At 36.5% G+C, this 20,846-nt stretch overlaps 1 protein-coding gene across 3 annotated transcripts in view; it reads right to left on the reverse strand.

Annotated features, from left to right (window-relative positions):
- LOC114267927 (uncharacterized) overlaps positions 1–20,846 on the reverse strand; it is a 37,891-nt gene that overhangs the window by 8,632 nt on the left and 8,413 nt on the right. For 2 of the 3 annotated variants that reach the window (XM_082898942.1, XM_082898940.1), the window contains exons 3-4: positions 19,368–19,430; positions 18,777–19,278 (exon numbers count right to left, since the gene is read on the reverse strand). In XM_082898942.1, coding sequence (XP_082755068.1) covers positions 19,156–19,278; positions 19,368–19,430 — 186 coding nt within the window. In that variant the 3' untranslated portion in view covers positions 18,777–19,155. Of the gene's footprint in view, positions 1–18,776; positions 19,279–19,367; positions 19,431–20,846 lie in introns of those variants that run through there. The other variant, XM_082898941.1, reaches the window with a different exon arrangement.

The following is a 20,846-nucleotide window of genomic DNA, read 5'->3' on the forward strand; positions in this document are numbered from 1 at the left end:
AATGCACTAAATTGAGAGAAGCGATGAAGGTTTCAGCAAGGAGAGTCACTCTTTAGCTACATTACATGGACTCTGGTATGAATATCGGGAGCAAATATGTATCTAGGGGTTGGACTCGACAAACCTCTAAATGAGGGATGCATGGGTACGTCTAAAAAGTACCCAAAAATAAGACACAGATACGTGGATACGGCCAAGCATGGATGTGTTAAAAAAATATTATGTATTTTTTTGATAATTTACAATAATTTATGGCTCAGAATTATTACATATTTTTATCATGATGCTACGCATTTGTAGTTAAAAAATATATATAACATTATTTAAAAAAAATGAATAATTGATTTTCCATGTATATAAGTTAAATCCCAACTCAATCAGTATTAGGCCCAAACATGAGAAGCTCATGTGAAAGCCAGCCAGCCTAATAACCTTCTAATTTTTATTATAAGGCCCATTTTATTAACAAACCAAAGTGTATCCTAAATAAGCCCAAATGCACCAAACCCTTTAATATAACCCTAGCATCCATCAACGAAGATGAATATAGAAGACGCAGATGACGAATGACAACAAGGATGAGGTCGCAAGTCATGAAAAATATAAAAGAAAACCAACCGTATCCGTTTGTATTTAGCTATATTCCCCACCTGTACTCGTGTCATGTCATATCGTGTCAACATGGGTACCTCTCAAAATACAAAGAGTCCGTGTAACGTAGCTCTTTAGTTGGGATGGTCTAAGATTGTCCTTGAAAAGGAAGATGATAGAGATGGAGATGGTGACTTCTTGATGCTCAAAGAGTGAAGGCAAAACTTGAATCACTAGGTCAGACTAAAGCATGAGAAGTTAGATTGGTTGTGTGAAGTCCTTAACCAACTGATGGGTAGCGAAGGTGAGAAGGATTTTACAAAAGGATTTTGTGACAAGGTAATCGTATGGATGTTAGTTCCTTCATACTGAAAGGGGACGTTCCTTTGCATTTTGGTTGGTAAAGGTAGGAAATGGTGGTCTTCTTGCCAAAGAATAAAGGGTATCCTCTTTGAAGGATGTGGCTAAGAAGTTGTCAAAACTCAAGGTGTAGAAGGAACCAGCCAAGGTGAAAGAGGTTGATCCTTATGCAGGTGCCTGATATGGTGTATTGGCCACCAAATCAAAGCCCTTCCAAACTAAGGTTACAAGGGGAAAAGTGAGGAGTGAATTCCAAGAAAATCGTACATTTCTTGGAAAGAGGTCTGATGGGGAGGGTAATAGACTAGTATAGGGGCATCCCCTCTACAACAAATATGCTAATTACCCTTGGAAGGTCTCAACCAGAGTTGGGTTTGATGTTAAAGGTCTTTTTTATCTATTTTGTTGCCATCAAAAGAGGAGGCGAAAAGGGGTTTTGAATGAAAAAAGTAGAGTTCTTCTGACTGGTGGTCTCTGGTGGGAGAGTGTTGTCACGGAAATGGTGGTCCAAAGGCCATTTGGGTTCTCGCTTCCTAGGCTGTCACTACACCTGTAGAATAAGGAGGTTGTTAAGGTGTTTGTGGAAGTCTTCCAAGGGTTGACAAAGATACAAGCAAAGATGTCCATATCGTTGGGCTAGGCATCTTGTCGAAGATTACACAATAGAGTTTCTGACGATTGTAGTAGTGGAGGTAAATCCTTGACTTTTGAGATCCCTCCTTGGACGGAATTGGGGTCTTCAAGTGCATGATAGTCGAAGGTCTGTGTACCATACAATGATTGGAGGTGGTCGCGTTGACCGAACGAGGATGATAACGGAGGGTCACACATGGTCAATACATGGGTTTTCTTGGCAAAAATGCATGCATGGTTACTGTAACGCCCTGAAATTTTCCACAAGAATATGCCCAAACAAATACAACAATATACCCAAAAAGTCCACCTTCTCATTGAGCTAAGAGGTAAGAGGTTACAATTCACCAGATACATTCCCATAATGCTCTAAATTTGTATTACAGTTCAATGAACTAGGTGACCTTACAAAATATAAGCCTCTAGGGCGCGCAATTACAACAAAATAAACTAATAGTCTTGTTACAAAAATTTCAATTCAAAATAATAAAATACACATGGATAAACTTTTCCAAAAAGGAACTATTGCTACACCACTCCTTCAGGGAGGTGCAACTCTATTATTTCCTAGAAAAAAAATAAGATAGGGTTGAGCTATATGTCTAGTAGGAATGCATTTACCCAAGTATTTAATCCTTTGAATAAGATTATAGTATCTTTGAGACCAAACATTATAAGGAAATTTATCTTTACATGTAATCCTTAACAAACATACAGATCCACGACAACCAAATAATAACAGTGGCTATTCATGTTATCAAGCACAACAATCAAACATTCACAACCATAGAACGCAAACCATGAGTCCACCTGTAAGAGTCCAATTTAAAACACCCTTTACTTTTGTTTTCAAAACCAACCCCCACATTGCCGGCTATTATACGGCAAGAAGTGGGCACCCCAAAGAAAACCATCCATTTTTTCACTTTTGCCGGCTATCATACGGCAGGACTGTGTGGACACCCAAAAATATTTTTCCCACATTCGTCCAGCGATAAGCCTAGACAGGGCATTTGGGTACCTTTTTAAACTCCCCGCGCGGATACCAACACAACACCACGCTTGAAAAACCGACTCTTACCCGGACTCGGGCACAATTAATAATTCATTCATATGTTATTCCATCAACAACCATCCAACATTACCCAGGAGTTAAATACAACACAAGATTTAAAGAAAACAAATAACATTCAAGCCACAATTCTTTTACTATATCAACATCCACATCCTTCATCTATTTTATTTCACAATAGTTCATGAATCAAGGAAATTCCCCATTCAATGTGGTGTTTTTAACTCAAGTGGAGAATCTAGGGTGTTTACCAAATTTGGGGGTTTTCTCCTCTATTATAGATATGGCTTGCAATAACATTTATATACATGTTTTGAAAAGAGGGAGTAAAGAAATCTCAAGCAAGAGTCAAGTAAAATGGTTTATTTATGTAAAACATGAGATTGATTCAACAATGTTCTCCAATTAATTCACAAATCACAACCATACCATGAAATCCCTTCAAAAAAAAAGAAATACTAAGGTAAAAGTGTCCCTACCTCAAGTCGTGAGGAAGAAAACCCAAAACACTCAAGGTTGACGAAGCCATGAACTTCTCGGACCAATAGAGAGCCCTTGACGACATCTTCAAGTTATCTCAAAGGATCAAGGTGAGAAGACACCTCTAAGAGTGTAGATTTAAGGATTGAAGTGGAAAAAGTGAGTTTTTGATAGAAAAAGAGAGAGACTCTCGGTTTTGAGAAGAAAAAGAGGAGAAAATTATGAGAGAAGTGGGGTTTGGGTCTATTTATAGTATTAGATGATAGCCCTAAGGTTAATGAAAAAGATAAGTCCAAAAACCCCCAAAAATAGGGCCAATTCGAAGCCCAAAATTCTGAAAAAAAACACGCAAGGGTCGACCCTTCGGGCAAAGGGGTCGACCCTTTAGGTAGAAAGACAATCTGGCAACAAGCAAGGGGGTCGACCCTATTTTCCAGCAACTAACACAGAAATTCTGCAACATAAGAGGGTCAACCCTCCCTAGGCTGGTGTCTACCCTATTTTCCAGTAACACCTCCAGGAACTTCACCAACAGGTAAGGGTCCACCCTTAGGGAGGCTGGTGTCTACCCTATTTTTCAGCAACACTTCCAGAAACACTACAACATGCAAGGGTCGACCCTTAGGAAGGCTAGTGTCGACCCCAAGGCAAAATTTCTAAGTTTCCAAAGAACTTTTGACAAGAACAAACGTGAACGAACAAACCCAACGAGTTTAAATAGGATTGTACTCCTTTAAAACCAATATACAACAACTCCAAATACTACCAAAACAAAAATAAAAATATTAAACACACCTTCCAATAGATTAAAACACCCAAGTGTTACAGTTACTGCATAACAATTGTCATCTAGTTCAAATATGAATAGGCAAAAGGACATGAAAGTTCTATAGATAAGGGTGTTCACGGGTCGAGTCGGCCTTGGTTTGACCATAACCCGTCACATGAACCGACTGTAAGCCTGGGAAATTTCAGCCAATTACAAATTGCCACATACTACAATGGCCTACAAAATATGGCATTATTATTGGCAAATTAAATCTTGGCACATGTCTAATTGATCTCAAATCAAGAGCACATGGAGGTCAAATTAAATATTGCCATGTGTTAAAATGATGCAGTAAGTCTTTAACTAATCAAATTAAGTCATAGTGATGTAGCAAATAAGTTTTTGACTAATCAAATAAGCCACTTGTCACATTGAGGTGGTCAAGCCAATAAAATTATGGCACACCATTAAAGTGATATTTTGGTATTTTTCTCTAAATAAATCAGAGATAATTATTGAAGAAGCTAAAGTCTATTAAGACTCCATCCATTCCTATAAATAGGGGTGATCTCCACCAAAATTTTTCATACAAATTCTACATACATAAATCAAGTTGTAGAAACAAAAATTTACATCAAATACGAGAAAGCTACATCGGATTCAAGCCTAAAGCCCTGAGGTTTCTTCACTAAAGCCGATCAATCTCCATAAAACATAAAGTTCGAAGATTCAAATCAAAATTCGTCATCAAACTCTACAAATCTATAGTCGTCTTCTACTATATTGGAGGGGATTCTACATATCTGATTTAGGAAAAGCTATAAAGCCCTCAAATCAAAGTTCTACAAATTCGCCGTCTTCTTCGCGTTACTTGGAGGAGATTTCACCGCTCAATTCGGAAACAAGCTATCAAGCCCTCGAATCAACTTATTAAAGAGAAGAATTTGAGGATTTTCTTTGATTAGAAATTTCATCAGAGATTGCACTCATTTTATTTTAAATCAATGAATTTATATTTGTTACACTATTTTTTTGTCTTCATTTTGCAGACAAGAAATTTGTGTATACATCGAACATTTCGGATTCCAAAACTAACCATCCGATTTTGACCGAATCTCCTTTCAAAATCAACCAATTTTTTTCCTCCAATTTAAATGTTTGTTTCGGTCGGCTTCAAGACCCGCATACTCTCTCTGCACATACGTAAATCTAAGAAAAACAAAAAGAGTTGAGCAGTGGCACTATTTGATTTGACCCAAATCAACCTCAACCATTTGATGAATACATAAAAATCACAAATTAGAGAGAGAGCAGTCATGGAGATCTGAGTGTAGGGGATTTCAAAGGGAGGGTTTAAAAATAATTCAAAGAACACCAATTCAATATGCTTCAATACCTTAGTTTCTACAAGTACAACATTTGGGTTCTTCCTTTGATTGCATCGTTGAGAGAGAAAGAGAGATGAGATGCAAGTTAGAGAGAGATTGAGTTTGTGTTCGATGTAGAAAGAGAATGAAAAAGACAAAGGGAAAAAATTAAACAATACTATTTAAGGGAGGGGAGAGAGAGAGAGAGAGAGATTTCAAATACTACAAGTCATTTGAAAAGAAAGAGAGAATTAAATAATACCATTTAAGAAGAAAAAGAGAATGATAGATTTTAAATTTGAGTTGATTAAGAATAAAGAGAAACAGCAAAGTCATTTAAGAAGAAAGAGAATGAAATAGTATTTAAAAATTAAGAAGATAAGATGGATGGCAGATTGAGAAGAAAAAAGATAGTGTAATCTCAATTTCCAAGGACACAGTGGCACGTGTAATGAATATCCTATACACATACACATAAATTGGACAGTTCGGGTCCAATTGTTATTTTTTTTCCACATTCCAAGAGCCAACCGAAAATATAAAAAATCTACACCTCCAACCCACTACCGACTGTGCAACTTCACGACACCGTCCATAACAAGTCCAATCAAGTCGGGTCGTTTTGGTCGGGTGCACTGGGTAAGTCCCCTAGCTATAGGACAGGTGCATGGAGAGAAATGTGCCACATTGCCTAGGCAGAAGGTAGTAGGTTTGGGAAATCCCAACCGTTTTGGCTCGAGTAACTGTTGGGTTAAGACAAGAGTAGGTGTGTTCAGGGTTGGATTGGTTTGGGTTTGCCATTGGCTCGTCACACGAACTGGTCCTTTCAGGTGGGAAGCACAAGCATCCGCCTTCAACCGAACACTAGGAAAAACACTGGACCAAATATGTCATTCGGATTGCAATCGTTTTTAGGCAGGTCTATTGGGTGGTTTATTTTTGTCTATTTTTTTCTTGCAACCAACCACAACCTTAAGAAAAAAAAATCAATTGTAAAGGCAAGGAAGACCGAAGAGGGAAAGGGGGTGAAAGATGAGACTGCAAAGATTGGATAGTGGAGACTAGAGGGAGATTAAAGAGTGATAGACGGGATGAGGGTAAGGCAAATCAGCGAAAAAGAGTGAATATCGTCTCTGCCTCCATCTTATCACAACTTGCCACTGATAAGAAACGTAATAATCTCTATGTTGAAATTGAATAATCAAAAGGGCTAAATACAATATATGTATTAAACTTACAAAACCCTAATATCCTAATTACAAGAGGAAAACTAAACTACCCTTAAGATAGAAAATAACAGAAATATAAAACAAATATAAAGTACATATTCACACCCCCCCTTCAAACTGAGGATGCGAATGTAGAAAGCATCGAAAGTTTGCAAAGAAGAAAACGAAAACAAGCAGCAGTGAGTCTTCGTAAAAAAATGGGCCAACTGAAGAGAGAAGGGAACAAAAGAGAGAGTAATAATGCCAACTTGAAGATGGTATCGAACAAAGTAACAATCTATCTCAATATGCTTTGCACGCTCATGGAAAGCGAAATTATGGGCAATCTGTACAACACTCTGATTATCACAATACAACGAAGTAGGAGAAAAGATAGAAACACCCATATGAAAAGAAGCCAACGAAGGCATACTATCTCAAAAGTAGCATGAGCCATGGCACGGTATTCAGCCTCAGTAGTGGAGCGAGCAGCCACAAACTGTTTCTCACTTTTCCAAGAAATAAGAGAATCACCTAGAAAGACACAGGCAAGAAGTAGATTTGCGATCAGAGATGTCACCAGCCCAATCAACATCAGCATAGGCACGAAGAGCCAAGTCTGAAGAGGAAGACAACAAGAGACACTACAACAAAGTACCACGAAGGTAACGAAGAGTACAGAGCAAGGCAACCCAATGTGTGGAGCAAGGAGCAATAACAAACTAAGTGCGTGCATAGCATAAGAAATGTCAGGACAAGTAACAATAAGATAAACAAGACACCCAACCAACTCACGATACATAGTAGGATCCTTAAGAGGAACTCCATCAGATGGAGAAACCTTGATATGCAACTCAGTAAATGTGTCGACCGTTTTGAAATCAGTGAGATTGGCACGAGAAAGGATATCATGGGCATACTTAGTCTGAGACAAAAGATACCCAGTAGGAGAAGTAGCAACCTCAATACTAAGAAAATACCGAAAATACCCCAAATCCATCATCTCAAACTTCTGAAACAACTTATGCTCAACCTCCTGAATAGTGTCAGAATCAGAACCAGTGATGATCTTATCATCCACATATAAGAGAAGGAGAACAAGGGTAGCAGAAGTATGACAAACAAATAGAGCATAATTATGAAGACTGGGACGAAATCCAAACTGAAGGGCATCAGAATGAAAAAGCTCATACCAAGCACGAGAAGACTGCTTGAGACCATAAAGAGTACAACGAAGATGACAAACGACACTAGGAGGGTGAGAGAGGCCAAGGGGAGGACGCATACACACTTCGTCAGCAAGACACCCATTAAGAAAAGCATTCTTAATATCTAACTGAAACAAAGGCCATTCATGCACAGCAGCAACATAGATAAAGAGTGCGAACAGTAGTCATCTTGGCAACGGGGGCAAAAGTCTCGTCGTAATCAATCCCATATTCCTGAGAAAATCCTTGGGCAACCAAACGAGCTTTGTACCATTCCAAAGAACCATTAGAAAGAGTTTTGACCTTGTAGACTAAATTACATCCCACATTATTCTTGTCAGCAGGTAACAGAACCAAATCTCAAGTCTGAGTCTTAACCAAAGCAGTTAACTCATCATGCATGGCAACAATCCAATTCGGATCATGGCAGGCTTCCTTGTAGGACCTGGGCTCAAAGTAAGTATGAAGACAAGAAAGAAAAGACTGATAGGAAGGGGAGAAACATGTATTACCAAAACCAAGTCTGTTTGGAGGATGTCGGGCTCGGTTGGGAAAGCGATGTGCAAGAGGAGCGAGATCCATAGAGCCAGTGGGAGTGGCAGTCGAACTAGCGGCAGGTGGGCTCGGAAGTGCTTTGCAACGCTTGTAAACAAGAAGAGGAGTAGGGGCAATAGGAGCTGGAGAGGGATCAGGAGTGCTAGTAGGAGACAAAGTAGACGCCTCAAGATCAGAAACAAACTCATCGGGAGGAACCTTAAAAGGAAATGGATCAATATGAACCAATTCATACTTGGCAATGGGGACAGGTGGAAAAGGGATAGTGCAGTAGGGTAGTTTTTCTAAAAAAGTGACATGCCTAGAAACAACTTTTTGCTGACAGGATCATAATACCGATAACCTTTCTGATTAATGTCATACCCTAAAAACACGCATAGGACACAACGAGAACAAAGCTTAAGCTTAGAGTGTTCCCGTTTAGGAAGGAGAACAAAACATGCACAACCGAAAACAGAAAGAAGGGAGTAATTAGGAATAGTACCAAGAAGATGCTCATACAGAGATGAACATGAGAGAAGAGTAGGCAACTGATTGAGAAGCTATGCAGCAATGAGCATAGCTTCTCTCCAAAACACAGAGCAGACAGAAGACGAAAGCAACAGAGAGCGAGCTGTATCAAGGAGATGCCGATGTTTGCGTTTAGCACGACCATTTTGCGCAACAGTGTCAGAGCACGAGGACTGATGAATAGTACCATTAGCAGCTAGAAACTTCGTAAACTTAGACAACTAATACTCACTCCCCAAATCAGAACGAAGAATTTTAATGGTGGTAGAAAACTGAGTGCGAATCATGGAATGAAAGTTGGAATATATTTGTAAAAATCAGATTTGCGTGTCATCAAATATTTAATATACCCAAGTAAACCTATTGTAATCATCAATAAAAGGCGCATAATATGTAGAACCCCCTTTTGTAATGATAGAGGAAGGTCTCCAAACATCAGTGTGAACCAAGTGAAAAGGAGAAGAAGAAATAGAACAACTTTTATTAAAAGGAAGAGCGGACATTTTAGCCAAATTTACAACCACTACACTCAGAAATATTAGAAATAGGGAAATTGCCTAAATATCCAGCATAGTTGTCAAATCGAGATTCGAATCGTGAATCGTAAAGATTTAGTTACTTTTTCCAAATTACATAAAAAAAAAAAAAAAAAATTATACACTTTAAGTATTATAAATATGAAATATTTAGACTTAAAAGTAATGAAAATGTTATTTTACATAATGATCACGTGGTCTAAATAGGTAAGACGCTTCTATGGCAAGAGATGTGGGTCCAAGCCCCACCATGATCTATCATCCTATATTATATTTATGTATTTATGATCTAACTTACGTAAATTCACATCACATCATATATATATGGCAATCCATATTCATTATAATATGATTCTATGAATGTATGATCATGAATAAGGTTCACAACTTAACAAGTTCTAAACTTTTCAAAACTCTAATCTATACTTGTAAAGTAACTTGTGTAAAAAAGAGACCATACAAAACAAAAGTTAGATTAGACAAAGTTAAAATTCCAAAAAGCCTTCATTTCTTCATTTCAATCTTCATCATCTCTTCATCATCATCTACCACCGTCACTTCATCAAACTCTTCTTCCTCTTCCTCTTCTCCACCTTCAATCAATTCAACTTCATCATCATCTTCAAATACTTTTCTTTTTCCTCCATTGGCGGCATTTAAATTTCTTGGTCCTACATTAATAAAAATAAATAAGGTTATTAATGAGCAAGTAAAGGTGAAAATATAAAAACCAAATCTTTGAAATTAACTTATTTAAAATATAGAATTATACCACTTTTTCTCTTTTTGCAACTTGTTGCTCCTTCATCATCTTCGAAGCACTATTGGATGTCCATCCATGAATGATCTTTGGGTAGACAATGATCCTCTTTCTCGGTAATCCTTTCATTATCAGATTCCATATCTGATAAACAAATGGGATCATAAGTCTCACCCCTTTCTTGTCTCTTAATTTGCCTCGACTCAAGTTGAATGTTATACTTCACAAAAACCAAAGCATTCAACCATTGTTGCTCCAACCGATTTCTTTTCTTCGAGTGCACATGATCAAAAGTGCTCCAATTTCTCTCACACCCGGTGGCACTACAAGTAAGGCTTAGCACTCTAATAGTTAGCTTTTGAACTGGAATTAAATGAGAAGCAGTAAGAGTCAACAAAAGAGGTGCACAAAAGACAGACTGGAAAGGGGAGGAAACATGTGAAACCTTAAACCGTGTTTCTTCTGCAATAAGTTCTCGAACAGCTCCATCAACAAAAGGCAAAGGAGAACGATGCAAAATAGCCCCCCGAAGAGGCTCGAACTAATCCCGAAGAGCCATAAGAAACTGGACAAGCTGTTGTTTCTCCCGATATCTCACATAGCCGTCAAGTGCCTGGAGCTCCAAAGGTTCCATGAGGGCTAACGGATCCCAATAAGATGTTATCATGTTATAGAATTCTTGAACTGACTTATCTCTCTGTGTGGCAGTGCAAATAGACATCTCAAGCTCATATTGCTTGGCAAAATTGGATTCTAGATACATAGTCTTCAAATAATCCCAAACTTTCTGTGCTGTGTCATATTTAGAAAAATTCTGACCAATGGTGAATTCCACAGCATCGTGAAACCAAGTGAGAATCTGAGCATTCTCTTTATCCCATTTGGCAACTGCGCCCTCGGTTTCTTTAGTTGGACCCATCCAACTTAATGTTAATTGAATTGTGTAACTTATCACCAGACATATTTGCAAAATAGTTGAAGTATAACAATACTGACAATAGCAATCAACCCAAACAATATGCATTAACAAGCAGCCCAAAGAATACTCAGACCATCAACCAGCCCCCCCAAAAAAATAAAATTCTGCACTAATATTAAGCAAATCAAAGTAACCAGCAATGCAAAACAACCAGATAATAAACAGAGAGTTGATCGAACCAGGGAGAAGGCAAAAACAGAGGTTGTGGTGCTAGAGAAACAACAAAAACAAGAGGTCTGACTGATACCCACAGCAACTCGACTGATCCAGATGAGTCGAAAGTGGCTGCAGAGGACTTGCGTGAGAGCTGCAAGTTGTGAAAGGCTGGAACCACTCTCCTAAAGGTTGCGATGGCTTAAAAAAAAAAAAAACTGCCAGAATCGAGATGGCTGGAACAAAAGCTGCAATGCCTAGAACAGATGTTCCAGAACGATTCACAGGTCATATGGGAGAAGAGAACACTTGTGAAGGACATATGCAAAGGGAGACGACGACAAACGAGAGAAGGCTACCTCAACGTGCTAAGTCTGTTGCTCTAATACCATGATAAGAAACGTAATAATCTCTATGTTGAAATTGAATAATCAAAAGCACTAAATACAATATATATACTAAACTAACAAAACCATAATATCCTAATTACAAGAGGAAGACTAAACTACCCTTAAGAAAGATAGAAAATAACAAAAATATAAAACAAATATAAAATACATATTCACAGCCACTACCTCCATCTTGCAGCAGCAGCATGGCCTACAGTTGCTTGGTATTCATGATGCAACAAGACAGAGAGAAGAGAAACTGAGAGAGATTGCATATTGTAAGAAGATTTTGAGAGACTAAAAGCGATGATCTTCATCTAGGGTATGGATATGGGGTACGGCTACGATAAGAGTACGCTGATACGTCAAATTCTTAAAAAAGTAAGATATTGATACGGTTGGGGTACATCAATTTTTCTTTTTCAATTTATAGATAAACATCCAGTATACAAATCAAAGTTTCACTATCAAAACTAAAAGGCGAATAACTTGTCTAAAAAGTTATATAATTCTTTCTATTCCTTTTTAGATTGTCTAAAATAGGATGCAAAAGAAAGCATAGCCATGACTCATGGGTAAAAGGTGTTGGAAACAAATTACCTGATGATTTTCAAAGTTGAAAAAAGAATAATAAAAGCTGCAACAAATTTTGCAATTGCAAAAAAAAAAACAAAAAAAAAATACCACGCCGTACCCAAAACATACCCAGGTCGTAATCACGATGTACCCAAACGTATCTATCGTACCCGGCATGTATTCAACGTATCCGGTACACCTGTAACCATACCGGTACGCATACCCGCACCCAGTAAGTGCCCGATACTCACATGGCACCATTTTTGGAGTACCCGTGTTTCATAGATCTTCATTCATCAAATCATGGCTTCCGAACGAGAGAATCAAAGGCAGAGACATAGAAAAAAGTGACTCTGAGTGGTATGATGGGAGAAAGAAGACTCAGATATGACTATAGGTGAAAGGGCAAAGGGTAGTACATAAGACTAGTCTTTTTCTAGATAGGTCTAGTCTTTAGGGATAAGACAATATGATAAGGAAAGTGACTCGAGCCAATACCAACGTAACACATGTAGATGCAATATGCTAAGTAAATACATTAATCAGTTCCGATGGCGGATTCTGGACAGTAGACCCTACATCCGACCGGTTGATTGAAAAAATTAAGAACTTCACCCACCACAAACCATAACTGATTTCAAAACCATCCGATGATGCTCTAGTCGAGTCATTCGTGGTTGAACGATTTGGATAATTTTTTGAACATTCTACACTAGAGGATAGACTTTGTACTAGGCTAGTTCTTGATGGGATGAGAAAAAGTGGTTTGTTTTATTTGAGCTAGGAATAGAAAGGAAAATAGGTTACACACTATCCCAACAATCAAGCCCTACTCATGGTTGAAGACATAGAGTTGCATTTTGTCAAAATGGTCCTTAGCGCCATCAAGCTTTAGTGTGTTTGCTTTCGGGGGCTTATTCTTTTTATCCCAATAGACCTTGTGAAAAGAGTCGGGCCTTATTCTTCTACACAATCACCCCTCGTTATATGGTCATTTTTCAGCTCTATGGGACATCATTGGTGGCTGTGAAAGGAGGTGGTCTTCGTTCTCTGAAGGGAAATCTCTGATTGCCAAGAAATGTGGGCTCGAGAAGGAACAAAAGAGGGAGATGCTTCAAGACCTGAGTGGAGCAATACAATAGCTCTAAATAATACAGAGGGTGGGAAATGATTAGAGTTGATTGTTCAAAAGAGGGTTTGCAAGTCTCTCTTATGGACAATGAGCAGGTAAGTTCCATAGCATTGGGTGGAACTATGAAATATAGGTACTTCGACAAACATGTTATACCCATATCGCGTACTAGTGCTTTGCATTGTTGTTTTGCATACATATTAGGTACACAAAAAACATACCTAAATTTTTCTTCTTAATTTTTGTCGTTCCCTAGAGGTACCTAGTATATACCGAAGCATACTAAAGCCGGAATAGTATTTTCTATTATACAAACGTGAATTCAATTTCATTGGATTTTTTCATGTGTTGATTTTAAAATTAAGCTTTGGTTTGCCAATTATTTAATATAATGACATTTAATTTTGCTTTATAACTTACTTGTGGTATTAAATGTAAATTGCATGTTGTATCTTAACCAACTAAACCACTTAACTAATTTTTGTGCAACTCTAAATTAAAAATAAATCTTTTTTCACTAACATACCTAGCTATACCCATACTTTACTTTTTTTAGATTTTACCGTATTAACGTACCCATACACATGCTTCATACGGTGGAAGACATAAGTTAAGATACCTCAAGGTATAGTATCAAGGCTAGAGTCTCAAGTCTCTACTCCTGTATTTTGTTGTTGTGGTAATTTTTTATTGGACTTCAGTGGCTATTACGGGGGATTATTTTTGTTCAAGAAACACGGGTGGAGTGTGTTCAAGGGGCTAAATTAGTTCTTGCTAACAAATATAATACAACACATGCAAATGTATTCTTCTTTAATTAGGAATGTTTTCCTTTTGTTTCTTTTCATGCAACGCATGTACTTCCATTTCTTTCTTTTTTTCTAATCTGAGGGAAACTATATTCTTCTTTGATTATTTTCCGCTCTTTTACAGACGATGAGCATAATGGCAGCCAAAAAAGTTGCTATGACAACATAAAACTTTAACAATCATGTTGAAGGACAGGAAGAGTTGCTTGTCAACAATTTATCATGGTATTAGAGCATGTAATAGATCATGTCTTTGAACCTCAATATCTACCCGATAATTATAATACTTGCACCTCTTTGGCCTGCTTTTGGAGGAGAGTTTGGCCACATGTGAGGGGCTTGTTGAGGATATCATTTACAAATAGTTAAGTCACCACTTTCTCCAACAGTTTAAGCTTTTAGATGAGTTAACATTTATCAGATCATTTTGTTGAGTTTTAGTTAAAGAGTTGCACAATAGAAATTTGTGATACTTCAAAAGAGGGGTAGGGTTTAGAATATAATCTATATGATGTAGTATAATAAATAGACTAAGTGTTTGTTAAATAGCTTATTAGTTGTAGTATATAAATAGGTAATGTAATACTACACACGTAACGATATGTAAGGAATAGGTGCTGCATTTCCTTGCTTGAGAACAAACATGATTCTCTCAACTTAGCCGTCTACAAATACATTGAACTTCATCCTTGCATCCTTGGCTCAACAACCATAGGTGTGTGATAGTTGCCAAAATGTATAAATTTAGGCCCCGTGAAGTATACTTGTTAGGTCCTTTAACCATTGTTATTTGATGATTTTAATATATTTGTGTATGTGCAGGTCACTCAAGTTTATGAGTAGAAATTGGACTTAATTTCATATTTGAAATCCGAGACCAAGCTCGAACTCAGCTCTAAAGGCCTAGAAGAATCTAAATAATTTTAATCAAGCAATAAAAGCCCAACCCATGAGATTTGAAGAAAGCAAAGTAAAAATTGTTACAATCCCGCTATAGAAGTCACTCTGCACAGCCTTCAGTATTTTGAATGTATCTCTCTCGTCCGATATCAAATTTAAGTGATTCAAGCGGCATTGGAAAGATAACTCAAAGGGATATGATTTTGCGTGAAATAGGAATTTTCAAATTCTGACTTTTAATAGGTCAAAACAGGCCAACAAGATGAGCCTAAACAGCTGAGAATAATTACATCCTAATTTTCCTTTCATTTTGGGAAATTTTAACCTCTTGGGTATTACTTAGAAGGGGCCTAATGTCTATAAATATGATTATTAGGGTTGTTCTTGAATGTAGAGCAAGAAGGCAGAGGCTACAAAGACATGTGCGGCTAAGGAGCTCTCCTCTTAGGGTTTGGATGAAATTCCAGTCAAGTAACAATGTTTTGTATTTAGTTTGGGGTTTTTATTATTGATTCAACAATTGTATAAGAAGGCTTTTCTATATTATTACTTTATTTTGAATCTTTCTATCTGGCACATGTTCTTAGTTTCTATGATTCTAATTGCATAGTTATACAACAATTTTCATTGACTTTCTTTTATTCGGTTAAGATAGTCTATGCTAGGAGAGACGGTCCATGCTAGTACTAGATAGTCTATGTTAATCATTAAACTACCAATTATCCTCTAGACGATACTGTTGGGACTTGTAGTCACTAATGGATCATAGTTGAGTTGAATAATGAATCTGTAAACTGTTACAATTCATTGATTACAAGATTAAGGTGCATTCAAAACCCTAAGTCCCTTTTATTTGATTGATACTAGTTTAATTATATTTATTTGTTTAATTTAATTAAGCTCATACAAAATTCTTTTTTTCTACTTTTGAATTGATTTAAGAATTAATCTAAAATTTAAACAACTTAGCCTTTTAGTCCGTGTGGATTAATAACCAAACTAAACCACTATTCTATTGAATTAAGGTATTAGTAAGGATTTATTTTTGGTGTGCAAAACGACCTACCAATGTGTCCATATCCTCTCGCTAAAAAACTCGGATAGACCCCCATTTCCAAACCCCTTCACCTCTAACCTGCATACTAATGCAGAAGAGTACTCATTCTGTCGAAATGAGACCAATGATTGGCAAATGACATCTTCCAAAGAAAAGCTAAGAAGATTGATACAATGATAGTTGATCATGAGCTGGAATTCAACATTGAACAAGTTCTTTCTTTCCTCCCTTCGCACAAATGTGAACTAAGCACACAAGAAGCACCCTACTCAACTCAAAACAACTTCGTAAAGAAGAAGGAAAGAGTCCTAACAATAAATTTCAAATAATTTCTTTGAAGCTGTAAAAAATTTCAATGGCGGCTTCCGATGCGACAAGTTGTCCACTCATTTGCTTCAACTCATCTTTTTTATTATGAATTTTGATTTGGATTAGTCAGTGTCCCTTCCAATTGAGAACTTCATCTTAGTTTCTTCACCCAAAGTCAGAGCATAAGCTCTACCACGACCATCTCAATGACCTCGATCCCGATTAGCCATAACCAAACAACCCAATATGACCCACAAATAGTCAAGATATGATGATTAAGGAGATAACTGCTTCAGACCCAATTTCACAATTGAGGCCAACTCAATTCAATATCCATTCACAGCACTATGAAGCACCAAATAATCAAGATCCAATCCAAGAACAAGAATCAAGAATAAGATAGACAAATCACGAATTGATTCAGGACAGTTCCAATTGAGAAGAAAACTGAGTCAAACATACCATAACTGAATTTAGTCATGTCGATCAACTTAAAAAACAAAACTAGGTCAGATTTTGAATCACTTCTGAACTATGAAATCAAATCTTTGAGTTGATTTTTTGGTAATCTGCAGTCGCAACTTCAAAAGAAGCCGAGTTCACTACTCTTGACATCAACTCATTGTAGAGGGTTGAATTGCAACTTGCAATTAATTGACGAAGTCGACTCACAGCTTCAAACCCAAGATGTAGAATCGAAGTGGTACAGGGAGTCCAAGGGAGTTGGTTCATGAAGAGTTGTGATACCTAAATCAGCGATGAACTGGAGTCGAATGACCAAACCCAGATTGTATCCCATCTTGCAAGTCAAATCGCACGACCAAACTGAAATCGCAAGACTAGTCGAATTCGAAGTCTGCGAACTTGACTCAATAAGAGGATTCAAGAAGTCTAGTAAACGTGAACTCAAATCAAACACCTAGGCTGCAATCGCGATGAACAATAGGAACTTCAAGTTTGCGATGGGTCTTAAATCGCAATGGGTCTTCAACTTTGACTTCAGAGAGATTCTAGGTTTGAACTTTGAACCAGATGCAACCCAGAACAACTGAACAAAAAAAAAAAAAAAATCCCTCTGTCGTATCGTGGAGTCAACGAAGCAATCTAGTCAAATTGTAATTTCCACTTGGACTTTAGAGAGAGATGGTTATTCCCTTGTTTCCTGACATATTCAAACAAATGAAGGGCTTCGAACCATGGTTATCAGAATCCCGATCCGGATCTTACGATCCTACGATCTTACGATCTATTTGAGTACAATCGATCCGGATCGTATAAAAAACTCCTTATAGGTAGGATCTTTCGATCCTAGTAGTTGGATCTTATAGGATCGTGGAGTCCCGATCCGAATCCGATCCTATCCGATTCAATTTACAAGCCTTATTTTGTATTGTATGACATATTTTGTTGTAAATTTTATATTTGTTGTCTAAATACTAATTTATGCTGTCAAAATAAATAATAAAAAATAAGTAGTATTGAATCAAATAGACTAAGAAAAATAAACTAAGAAACAAACATTCAAATATTGCGGTAATTTAAGAAAATTAAATAGTCAGAAAAACAAACTTTGCTTTAGCGGAGTCTAAGAAGGGTAAGATGATTGCAACTTTATCCCAATTTCTAGAGAAATTATTTTTGTGACTCGAATCCGCTCCACCAGGGATGCAAACGACAATTCTTATCATTCAACTAAGCTACTCTTTTGAGTTCTCAATCTATTTTCATATCCAATTTTGTTAAATATTTTTTCTTCACTTTTTATGCATTATTGTACATTGTAAAGTATTTTGTTATAGAATTCTTCTTCTTCTTCACCTTCTTTTTTGCTAAAATACAGAACTTTTACCATCGAGTTTTCTATTGCATAATATTATATGCACATTTTACATGGAATATTATATTTTTCACAATATGTTTACTTCTTTTTAATAGAATATAGGTTCATTTTGTGTATACTTTATAAGAAATATTTATTTAAATTAAATTATTATGTAATTTGTCTTTTTCGGTAGGATCTTACGATCCTCGATCCGATTATACGATCCGATCCTATAAATACCTCCAACGATCCAACGTAGGATCCCGATTTTAACAACCTTGCTTCGAACTAAGATCTGAACTCGAACGAAGGCTTCGAGATCTTGCTGCGATGTTGAATCACCAGTGCAAAAGGTCCAAACGCAAGTCGCGACTACAAAATCTAGGGTCAACTCTTGATTGCGATGTCAAATCTATGACTTCAAATCAAATCGATCACACTTGTGATGGCAACTTCTGGTGAGACGGTTTAGGGTTCGCATCCAAGAGTTGACCCTAGATTTTGTAGTCGCGACTTGCGTTTGGACCTTTTGCACTGGTGATTCAACATCGCAGCGAGACGATTTAGGGTTCGCATCCAAGAATTAGGGTTTAGATCCAAAGTCAGGTATGTTGCTCCTTTCTAATTGACAAGCTCTATGTACAATTAGAAACAATGAAGTACAAGATCTTATGCTCTGATACCAAATAATGAAATCGAAATGCCAAATCAAGATCAAATTGAGAGAGAAGACAAATGCCCCAATTAAGGGTAAAACCCCTAAGGGCTAGAGAGAGAGACTAAGCTCTACTCCAATCACAATATATATTCTTTATTCCAAATCTAAGTACAACGGGTATTACATCACCTGTTTATATACTACAACTAAGAAGTTATTTAACAAACTCTTATTCTATTTATTATACTACATCACTAAAAAATTGAAATACAGCACATTCCAGACCAAATGAAGCCAATAACTTTACGTAAATAAGTCTTCATTATATAAACATAATGGTAGTAGGACATACAAGGTTGTGCATCTCTTCACTCAGCCCCAAACTGACAAGAATTGAACTCACCAACATTGAAAAGTGATGTAATAGGAAGGAACCAACTCCAAGCTGACATCAAACACAAGTCAATTCCATAAGATACCAAACACCAAAAAAAAGATCCTAACATCGCAATACTAAAACAGAAAAGCACTTACCACCGATCCATATAAAGTGAGGTAGAAGACATTTTTCCTCCCAGTTGGTAATAATTTCATCCCCTAAACCAATTTCAGCAGCAGTCCAATGAGATATTTCATCCATAAATTCAGAAGCAACATTTGAAACTAGGCAGTAAAATGTTTTATAAAATTACAGCACCTGCATACAAAATGATAGTAAACCCATGCTCCGACAGATGCAGCACTAAAAGAACGATAAAGAAAGAGAAAGAGGAAGAGAAGAGAAGTAAGAAAAGTATGAAGAGAGGAGAGAAAAGGGAAACAGTTCCAAAGTAAAATCAAATATATTCAATAATCAATATCCAAATCAAATCTGGAAATTCATTACACCAAATTAAACTAATAAGAAGAAGAATCAAATATATTCCGCATCACCAACAATTCAGCCAGCAATAAAAACTCAATTGAAGAATAATGAATCTAACACAAGTCATAATGCTAAGTTTTCCTCTCATAAGAAGGGTAACTACGCTTTATGTAGGAGTATTATTCGGCATTGAATGAGTATTGAAAATTGAGAGTTGCATTTGAGTATTTTAGGGCTTGTTTTGTTTTTTGTGTGGCTTATTCTCTTTCTTTGGTATTACTATTCTTCTTTTCCGGTTGTTCTACATCACTTAGCCCCAATTAATTGGCTTCAGGTACACGAATTTGTTTTCTCCTATCCACTCTATTCCAATCCATATTCTTAATTAAGTCTAAAGCAATCATGTAATTTGTCACCGCCCCATCCTATGTCACTTTTTTTCTTTTTTTTTTAATAATTCTCATCCAGTGGCGGAGACAGGAATTCAGTGAAGAGGGGGTACAAATTAATGACAACATTTATTTTGTTTTTTTCTCATAATAAACAACAACATATTACTAAACTTAAATATTAAGAGTCCATTTGGATAAATGTGAATTTTAAATTAAAGGATTTGAGGTTAAATTTTATACAAATATTGCAGAGTAACTATTTTAGGTGGATAGAAAAATTAAATTAAAAAAAAAAAGAAAAAAAAAAGAAGATAAGTTGAGAGACAAATGATATATTTTAGTAGAGAAATTCTATAAACAGACCGCAAAAAAGTGTCTATCATATATTTATCAAAAAAAAAAAAAGTCTCTATCATATGCCGTAGTTATGATATTCGTAGTCTTTAGTTATGACACATTGTAGTGTTAGATATAAATTAATTATAACTTCTTGTGGTTGTTATTTTGATTATAACTAAAGAGGCCTTTGGTTATACATCAAGTAATTGTTAGTTATGATTCATTCTAATATTAGTTATGACCTATTGTGATTTTTATTCTTTTTTTTCATTTTTGTTATAATTGAAAATGTATTGCTTGGTTGTAATTTATATAGTGGTCATTTTAGTTATGAATGAAATAATTTGGTTATGAAAATTTATAATATCAATATCATAAAGTCATAACTTATATATGGTACACCCTTTAAGAGCTGTA

Source organism: Camellia sinensis, chromosome 12 (assembly GCF_055761805.1).
Source record: "Camellia sinensis isolate YWXY chromosome 12, ASM5576180v1, whole genome shotgun sequence".
Classification (NCBI taxonomy): domain Eukaryota; kingdom Viridiplantae; phylum Streptophyta; class Magnoliopsida; order Ericales; family Theaceae; genus Camellia; species Camellia sinensis.